The 9,495-nt window shown below is 56.7% G+C and overlaps 2 protein-coding genes across 2 annotated transcripts; both read left to right on the top strand.

The window, feature by feature from the left end:
• Positions 1-467: 467 nt before the first annotated feature.
• Positions 468-1,127, top strand: ACO1O0_002026 (HD domain-containing protein; the record flags this gene model as incomplete). Its single annotated transcript, XM_083191504.1, has 1 exon — positions 468-1,127. The coding sequence occupies one exon, from the start codon at positions 468-470 to the stop codon at positions 1,125-1,127; it is 660 nt and encodes a 219-aa protein (XP_083052718.1).
• Positions 1,128-5,919: 4,792 nt separating this feature from the next.
• Positions 5,920-9,102, top strand: ACO1O0_002025 (uncharacterized protein; the record flags this gene model as incomplete). Its single annotated transcript, XM_083191503.1, has 1 exon — positions 5,920-9,102. The coding sequence occupies one exon, from the start codon at positions 5,920-5,922 to the stop codon at positions 9,100-9,102; it is 3,183 nt and encodes a 1,060-aa protein (XP_083052717.1).
• Between the last annotated feature and the right edge of the window lie 393 nt (positions 9,103-9,495).

Below are 9,495 nucleotides of genomic sequence, written 5' to 3'. Positions count from 1 at the left end.
AGAAATTAGGAATGTCCGGTGTAAAGACAGCCAAAGACATGGTGGCTGATGGATTCTAGCAGTGAACATGTGTTTTGGGAACATTGACATGAAGAAAGACTGAACCAAACCCTGGAAACCCTGGTGACGCCACCAATTCGATAGATTCTCTCGCGTAAAGGACTAGTCACGTGAACACCCGTTTGGGCGCGACGCGTCCCCACTGATCCCACCGTACCCACGCGTTCTGATTTCTCTCCAGACAAACATTGCCAAGGCAACCAGCGGAAACTGCAGACGGAGGGGAAGGACATCCAATTGCCTCCATACGTGAGTCATAGCACCGAGGCTGGACAGGCAGAGGAATTGCTTATTTGTAATCGGGCTTCTCCCGGACAATCATCAAGTGGCCGCCTCATTGTCTGGAGTCTCGAGTTTCAATCCAATCCAATTTACTGCTTTCTCAGCTTCCTCGGCACGCTTTCACAATGACTTGCACAGACTTCGCCGTCGACGACGTCCTCATAGCCAAGGTGACGGACTATGTTAGGGATTACATGTCCCACTACGACCCCTCCCACGACTTCCACCACATTGAGCGCGTCGTCCACCTCGCCCACCGCATCCACGCCGCCTCCTCCACATCCACAACAGCAGCAACCCCTTCCTCCCGCGGCGTCGTCACCCTCTCAGCCCTGCTCCACGACGTAGGCGACAGGAAGTATCTCCGGCCCGGCGAGGACGCCTCGCGCCTCGTGCACCAGGTGCTCACCTCGCTCGGCGCGCCGGACGCCCTGGCCGCCCGCGTCCAGGCCATCTGCCTCGGCGTCAGCTACTCGAGCGAGGCCAAGGACCCGGCGCGCGTAGCGGCCCTGGTGGCCGAGCACCCGGAGCTGGCGGCCGTGCAGGACGCGGACCGGCTGGACGCCATCGGGGCCGTGGGCGTCGGGCGGGCGTTCACGTTTGGCGGCGCCAAGGGCCAGGAAATGGGCGGCACCATGGCGCACTTTGAGGAGAAGCTCGTCCGGCTCGAGGGCATGATGAAGACGGATCTGGGCCGTCAGCTGGCGCGGGAGCGGACCGAGAGGATCCGGCTGATGCAGGAGTGGTGGCGCCAGGAGACGGAGGACATTGGGCGCCTCAGCTGAGGAGGCGATGAGAGTTAAGGAGTGTTGGGTGTTATTATGCGTTTGTAGTAGGTGTGGTATCTATGTACTTGGAATTATCTGCCAGCCCCGGTGGCAGTAAAGCTCTGTAATAACGCCTCTTGCTCCAGTAAAATCGAGTAATTAACTTATGGCCCAAGTAACCTGTGCCGTGTCCCAATGAATGCAGTAGAATGATAATAGTAGTAGATGCTTCCCGCCGGCTTTCCCTCTGATTATGCCCAATCGGCCGTGATTACATGGAAATGCTTAGAAGAGGTAGATGGCGGCCATGCCAGCACCGACGAGTGCGGCGGTGCCAGCCCTGTTGGCGACGGCAGCACCGGTAGGAGGGGCCTCAGCACCGCCAGTAGTGCTCGGAGCCGGAGGGGTGTTGGTTGGCTCGGCGCCGGGGGTTGTGGTGGGCCAGCCGGTGCCGTTGAAGGGTGGGGGCGGCGGTAGGCCAGTGCCCGTGTTGGTGGTGGTGAGGGGAGGCAGAGGCGTCGTAGTGGTACAAGGTACGGTGGTGGTGATGGTGGTGTTGAAGTGCAGGGCGCCAGCGTGGGCGAGGGCCGCGGTGGTGGCGACAAGAAGAGCGGAGGCCTTCATCTTGTTGTGATTGTGGTTGTGGTTGTTGTTCGTGTAAGTGGCACGAGTGGGGGTTATCCGAACGAGTGTGCGCTTCCTTTGTAGGCAGGGTATTCTGGAGCAGATGTCGTTCAACGAAAGACGATGACAGATGCTATGTATTTGAGAGTAGAAGACCACGTCAAACCTCGTGCTGGACGACACAGCTCTTATATTATGCTTCCTTGCGGTTCGTCGGGGTTCCCGTGGGTAGCGTGAGCAGAGCAATGGGGGTCGGTGACGACAGATGGGGCTGAGCGGGGGCGACTTGGAGGGTGGGCACCAGCCACCACCAAGATATTACCGAGTTACCAAGTTACCAAGTTATTACCAGGACTTGCGAATACCGGTTACCACCAAGTTCGGAGGGGCACTGCCAGGGCCATCGCGGCATCGGGCCTTGAGTTGCGTGGGAAAATCAAAACCCCTCCCCTACGATAGAGAATGTGGTGTGATGGTGGGAGGCACGAGTGGCTGGATGGATACGAGATGCCGGGATTGCCCCGTACCCAGCGATCGTGTGTTTGCTATTATCAGTTGCCTTTGGCTGTTTGCTGCCGTGGTTTGAATTCGGTGGCTGGAGGCACCAAGCAGTGGGCACCCGGCGATGCTCAAGGGCTGCTGTTTTCATGGACGTCATTCATCACGCCGGTTGTCAACTAGCAGCTTCTGGGAATCAGGTCACCCAGTCCCAGTCGCCAGAGGGGCCCCGCCTGCATGCACCCGGCAAGCCTAAGCGACGAGATGGGGCGCGAGGGAATCGGCGCATCAAGCCCGTGGCAATGCGGATTGTTGCATGCGTACGTACGTATTCGCTTTTCGTAGGTTGCGGCAAAGATAGAACAATAAGCTCACGAGATTCCAGCCACCAGTGTGTGAATCCGATGCCAGAGTGCGTCACCGACTTGTGCTAATTTTGGATCAGACTCGCAGCTATTTCAGGTCTAGCGGCCCCTCCCGCTGTGGCTGAACTCTGTGCGTCAGCCACTGGAACGTCTCCACTTCCCAGTTCTTGCTGCTCACCTGCCTCATTGTTTTCGCGATTCCGAAGGGATGATATCATTTTCTCAACCCCACCAGTATGGATGGGTAACGTTCCTAACAGGTTTCCAAAAAGATAGAAAAAAATCTGGATGGAGCACTGACGAAGCTCCCAACTGGGGAGATCCCATTTCTTGATGGTAACGGCCTCCGAGGCCGTTTATCTGGTGGAGCTCTGGCCCCCCATCACCTCATCATCACTCCATCATCTCATCCCCCCTCCTGAGCAGGATCCTCCTCTTACAAATTCGAGTTATGGGTAGTACCGAGCGCCGGGTACCCACGGTCTGGGGTTCCAAATGCGAATGCATACACGTGCACGGGGCGAAAGAACACCCAGCGGCCCGGCATCGCTACCTTCCGTACGTAGGACAGCATCAGGGCTGAGGGGTTGGTTTCATGTCTGACTTAGAGTCATGCGTTGGATCACGTTGAGAGGCCATGCGGTATATTTTGATCCTCCTTATTCGCGGGTAGTGGCAGCATCCAGGACAGGGCTGAGTCAACAGTCGACGGGACGGTACATTGCAGCGGTACCATGAGGGAACACAGACTCAGAGAGCAGAGCGCACGGCTGCACACGGATAGTATAGGCTGGCAAGTCCTGACCAACATATACTGCTACGTAGTAACATGTAGCATCTCCTGGCCTGCGTTGTGCTTCCGCGAGGCCAGTTGAGCAACGAGTGATCGCAGGAGTAAATGTTAACATAGGAGTTTAAACGATTGGACCTGGTGCCCTCGCCGCTATAACACGGGGCTTCACTCGATGTCGACACCGAAAATAGGTACTAATGCAGCAAGGCTGCTATCAAACGTTCAATAGATCCTCTGTTAGTCGTGACCCTACCTTAGAGACGGGGGAAAACCCCCGATGCCTATTAATAAAAGCGGCGCTGCGAACTGCCTGCAGACCTCGTATCCCAAGGCGGGAGGGAGCATGCTGGACTGATCTGCAAACGTTACAGGTGACTACATCGGGGAAAGACATGGCGCGAGCGAGAGCCAAGAGGGCATTGCTATAATGCTGGATTCGGCGCCACATTCTTCAATCGGAACGGAAGCCACAATGCGGAAACTGCATCGTGGTCATTCGCTCCGATCCGGGCCCATGTCTCCCGGAATCCACGCCGCTGCCGCCCCGCCAAGACGGCCCGGATTTGTGGGGGCGGTTCGGAGACTGGCAATGCCAGTCTCATCTGTTGGCTGCAGTAAGAGTAGAGTGGTGGGCATAAGCCAACGTTCCGGTTTGCAGGTGTGCAGATGTGCGGGATTCCGTCGTAGTCAAGGCGAGGAAGATTGTGCGAAAGATTGTCGGCATGATGGAGGCCCGACCATCTCGATCCCAGATTTCTCGGAGACGGCAATAATATTGGGGATTCCAACATGGCCCAATATGTGCGTGGGTGCAATCAGGAGTCCAGGACCATCGCGCTGACACCATGCTTCCATCAATGAATTTCCACGGGGAGCTCAATATTCTCCTAACAGCCACGTCGAGGAAAGTAAGGGGCCTAGACTCTCCTCCAGACAGATCTAAACCAGCCGAGGACACCAGGTGTCCAAGACCAGTGTCGCGCATGCATTGGTCAGAGACAATATGCCGAGAGTCGTGGGTGCTTATCTGAGGCGTGGGCGCCAGCCTGTGAGGGGCTTCCAGGCGACCAGCCACCGAAATTCGTCAAATCGGGACTCAAGTTGTCAACCCTAACTCCCACGTCCCAGGTGCATGGCATGACAGGGCGAGTGCTGAGCGCTGATTTGGCTGGCCAGCCTCGTGCATTGCGGTGCTCGTGATGTGAATGGTCGCTTGATTGTACTCGTAGGAGGCAGGTCTGAGGGATGCAGAATACTGTAGAGGGCAGGTGGTGGTGCGAAAAGGGAGCAGAGGAGGAGCCATTCCTGCGTGCCAGCGTAATAATACTATATTGACACTTTGGCAGTTATCCTCGGGTATTTTCCAAGATCAGTCCCAACGGCATGCCCCAGTGGTTTTATTCTCCCCTGACCCACGCCACCACGAGCCTTGAAGGCACCAGCGCAGCAACCGTTGCGCCTGGCGTTGTACGTGGCTCGAGTAAGCTTTTGGGCGGTGAACGCAGTACACTAATAGTAGTGCGGACAGTTGAAGAGGGCAGTTGCGTGGCTTCTCTCGGTTGCCCTGGGTCGTCCACGACGTTGCGTTGGATCTCAGAGGAGTGGAAGCATCGGTAGAAGGATGGAAGGAGTGGTCACGGGAGACACCTTGGTGTGTGATGCTGGTGCTACGTGGTACCAAGGTATGAGGGAACTTCCCAGGCTCTGGCTGGTGGCAGCCAGTGAACGCCAGTGAGCGCCTGTGGACGCCAGCGGACGCCAGCGGACGGTTAGACGGGTACGGGGCGTCCCAGTGGCAGTGGTGGAGGGCCGTTGCGCCAGTTCCCCCAATCAGCATCCGCCCTGCCAACCTGCCTCCTCCTGAGCCCCGTCAGCCGCCCACTCAGTCTCACAGTGTGACATGAGTGACACCCGTTCTTGCCCACTCTCTGGTCTCTGATCTCATCTGATCTCATCTCGCCCAGACCCCGGAGCCTATAGAGGCCGTTGAAGCCAGAGCCAGAGAGTCGCTAATCGCTAGTATTATGTCTGATTTGGTGCTGACATTGGGGCCCTAATATCGCTGTGCCTCGTCGTGCTTTGTGAGCTCTATCTTGGCGACTGGCAACCGGCGCTGGTCAGTGGTCAGTGGTCACTGCCTTGTGCCCTCCGTCGATCCTTCCCCCCATTCGACTTACCTGGCTTCTCCTTCCATCACCAGCCTCCTCCTTGCGTCCTGACTAGCAAGCCCGTCATCGCTGCGCCCTCACTCGTCGGCCCATTCCCAACTTCCAACACGTCGCTTCTCAAAGTTCGCTTCGCTTCGCTCCAACTTACTGGTCCCCCAACTCGCCCTCGCCGAGCTTTGCTCCAGCCATCAACGGGCAAGCCCACACGACTCAATCGCATCCCCCTCGAGTCAAGTCAAACGAGCGTCAGCATGCTACACGCCGCAGGCCGCGTTTCCGGCAACCGCTCCTAGTCAACGACGACCTCTTGGCCGCTCCCGACTTTGAGCATGATTGCGACTACTCCCACCGCTACGTCCACAATGACGCTCCAGCTTGATCAAGACCGTGGCCCGATAAGCCCGGCTAGTACGGGCCAGCGCCAGTTCAAGAAGCACAAGCCCTTACCAAGGCCCCAGGGAACCCGCGAGTCCGGCCCCGATATCTCGCCCTCAAAGCGGCCGAACCTTGGCCTCGCTATCGACACCCACAAGTCTGCCTCGGCCTCTCATACGTCCAGCCCGTCAACTCTGAAGAGTCACCGGAAGAGGACAGAGAGCAGTGTTGAACTACCACCGACGCCTCCCACGCACTCGCGCACGTCGTCCAGTACTCATTCCGCCTTGCCGTCGAGCCCGACTCTCGCGGAAAGCCATATGCGAACACCCAAGAAGGCGCCTACAATGCCTCCTACAACACCGCCAGAGCAGCGAAGTCCCCCAACTCCTGATGTGACCCCGCCTCAGCCCGCAACGCGCCCTAAGGCCCTACGCCCATCCCTTCTGGATCGTGGCACATCTCGAAGTACCACTGTCGATTCTCGGACCGACTCTTTCAGGACCGCTCGAGAAGAGCCTCTATCATCGGAGGAAGAGGATGGCAAATCAACTATTCGGGGGGCCGTAGCTTCCGGGCGCACTTCCCAGTCGACTGTGCGCAAGGTTTCCAATAACGTGAACAACCAAGTACCCAATCCCCGAATGTTGGACATGGCCCTTGCCCGCTTGACCGCCCCATCCGAGGACTCCTACACTCCCAAGACGCGAAGCGAACTTGCTCAATTTGACGGAAAATGGGACTCGGGGAGCGACGAACCTGAGTCTGATGATAATCTGAATCAAGTCTTAACTGTTAAGAAAAGACAGCCTGCGCCGCCGAAGCCTCAATCTAAGCAAGGTAGACGAGATGTCGTTGAAGAGGCGAACAACACAGTGGTTGCCATCAATGCCACCAAAGCTGTGCGTCACATGTCTCTCCATGATAAGACATCGCCAAGATCCTCTAAAAGCCAGACGAGTCGTGCAACGCGCTCATCCTCCGGACCATCAAATTCGGACACCTCTGTGACGACAAGCCAAAAGAGGTCATCGGGAATGTCTTCAAGGTCTGCTACGTCGACTGTTGTTGAGGCCTTCCTCATCGATGCGCCACAGAAGCCTCCGCAGAAGCAAAGGACACTGAGGCACGTGCGAAAGCAAAGCGCGTTGCGAGACCCGATTGAAAGAACCGTCGAGTCGGTTCCGGCTCCCATTGAGAGGGGCAGGTCCTCCAGGCCGCCGTTAACAAACCCGCGGCCTGAAAGGGGCAGGCATGATAGTTACGCATCAAATATGACTGTCAGCTCTGTGTCCAGCGGAAAGGCGAGGCGTGAAGTATGGAAGAGCGGCGGCATCCCTGTCGTGGTCGTTCCTGACCGACGGTCATCGCGGTCGCAATCCAGAGAGCCCTCCCTCCGGTCTACGTCTAGTCGACGGTCCAATAGGACCCAGAGCCTTGGTTCCGCTCCGCCGGAAGTGATCACAGGTAAAGAGACTGGCCCCGTGTTTGAACGTCCTTCTCGTCGTTCACGAGCCTACTCCCTCTCGGACAGCTTTGATACAAGAACTATCGATTTTCCACCAGCCATTCCTGCGAGGTCATCGTCCCTCTCGGCCCCGACTAGTCGCAACACGTCGAGGGCAGGTTCGATGACAGCGGACAGCCTCCGGGCTCGCGATGCTATCCGCTACCAGTCCCAACATTCAAATGGGCACCCTCCAGAGGCTCTCCCAATCCAGGATAAACCAATGAACAATGAGACGGAGCATGGTGTACCAAAGGAAGGGGAGGTGAAGCAGGGAGAGCCGAAGCAACTGCTATCCCCAGTGCTGCTTGCGCCGTCGCAGTTCGCATCGCCCAAGGCAGATAGCGACACGGATAGCCGGTTTGAAAGCGATCGTCACGAAGATGTGCTTTTGACGAGGAAATTCTCATCTCGGAATACTCCATTCTCGATTGCTTCTGTCGAGACCAACGGGACCGCACCAGAGGTTTCTGAGGCCCTGGCTGTCCACATGTACTCTCACCAGAACTCATCCCTCCTCATGGTGAACCATTCAGCAAGGCCATCGGAGGTATCCGATGATATGCGCCAAGACCAGGAGCTCCAGAATGTTGGCGAGCAGCCCATTATCACGACTACAAGTCCGGACGATGCTGCTCCTGTAACCCCTCCGCAACCACGATTCTTGCTCGACGACGTTGACTCACCGCTGCGCAACCCCCGTGCTCCGCCGGAGCCACCAACAGACCCTCCTGCCATCACATTCACATCCGCAACACCTTCGGGGGTGACTCCTGCCCCTGAAAAGGCCATTGGGTTAGGGAATTACTTTGAGGCTATGGCAGAGGTACCGGAGCGTCGCCCCTCCCTTGTGGAGAGGGCTTTCAGTCGGCGGCGACGCAATTCCGTGTCGTACCCGCCGAATGCCTCGAGATCCCACGGGTTCCTTTCGCGCACCTTTTCTCTTTCTAAACGCAGGAACCCAAGTCGGACCAGGGGTTTGAGCCTGAACCGAAGCTATCCGCATGAAGGTGATGTACCCCCAGAAGAGAACAAACTTCATCCTTTCTGGCGCCCGCAGTGGCTAGACGATGAATTCGAAGACGATGGCGACTACGAGCAGCGCAGATGGGCGGAGGGTGAAGACGAGGGTCAAGGAGAGCACCTCAAATACCCCTTGGTTGACAACCGGCCGGGGAAACCTAAAAGACGATTCAGCGACAAGATGAAGCGAACCTTTGCAGTGCTGCCGGCCCGACACGAGGAAGCCTACCCAGCTGATGACGAGCACGGCCCTGAACGACGCACCATCCAGCGGACACCTAGCGGGAATCTGCGGGTCATGCGAAGGCGGAACAGCGCCTCGTCTCTTCGCCGACGATTTAGCCAGTCTGACAGGCCCTATACTGCACCAGATGAAGAAGTCCGCAGGAGTTTCTGGCGAGGCAGCAGCGCACACAAGCAAGTGCAGCCCCAGAGGCGCCGGCGCTTCTCTCTAAGTGATTCACTGGAAGAGATCCAGAGTTTGCCAAGAAGACTGAGCGAAAGGCGACGTGAGAAACGGTCTAAGGAGCTACGCCAGAAGATTAGTGGGCCGATAGATGTCCGCGACGGAGTAGAGGACATGATCAGATCGGGGAATCCGAGGGACCGCGACAATACAGATCATCAGCTGGTCTGGTAACATTCCTACCTTAGCTTGGCCTTTCTAAGCCGATGAGACTCGATTTTTTTTTTGATTTTTTTTTGAGAACAAACTGGACTTCTCAAGTGCTGGAGAGAAAAAAAAGTTTACGACAGAGACGACTTTACGTTTTGCTACGATTTGCCTTCATGGTCGATATGGAACCTTGATATACGAAAAATGATGACATTATGGGGGGTTCACGGGCTAGGCGGGCGCTGGCGTCCAAGCAAGTTCCGTGGGCTTCTAACGCGATGGATTATGGTGGACGAGAAGTGCTTCTGTACTATATATGCTTTCACGATTTGCTAATGATACCACGGATGAGGCACTTCACTACTAGTCTATATGCTTCTGAACTTTGATGCTGGAATCATATTCTTGCTTGTCTAC

This window comes from Amphichorda felina (genome assembly GCF_050947745.1).
Source record: "Amphichorda felina strain 45539 chromosome Unknown scaffold_2, whole genome shotgun sequence".
Classification (NCBI taxonomy): Eukaryota; Fungi; Ascomycota; class Sordariomycetes; order Hypocreales; family Bionectriaceae; genus Amphichorda; species Amphichorda felina.
The sequence above is the reverse complement of the archived record's forward strand: the minus strand, read 5'-3'. Positions and strand labels throughout refer to the sequence as shown.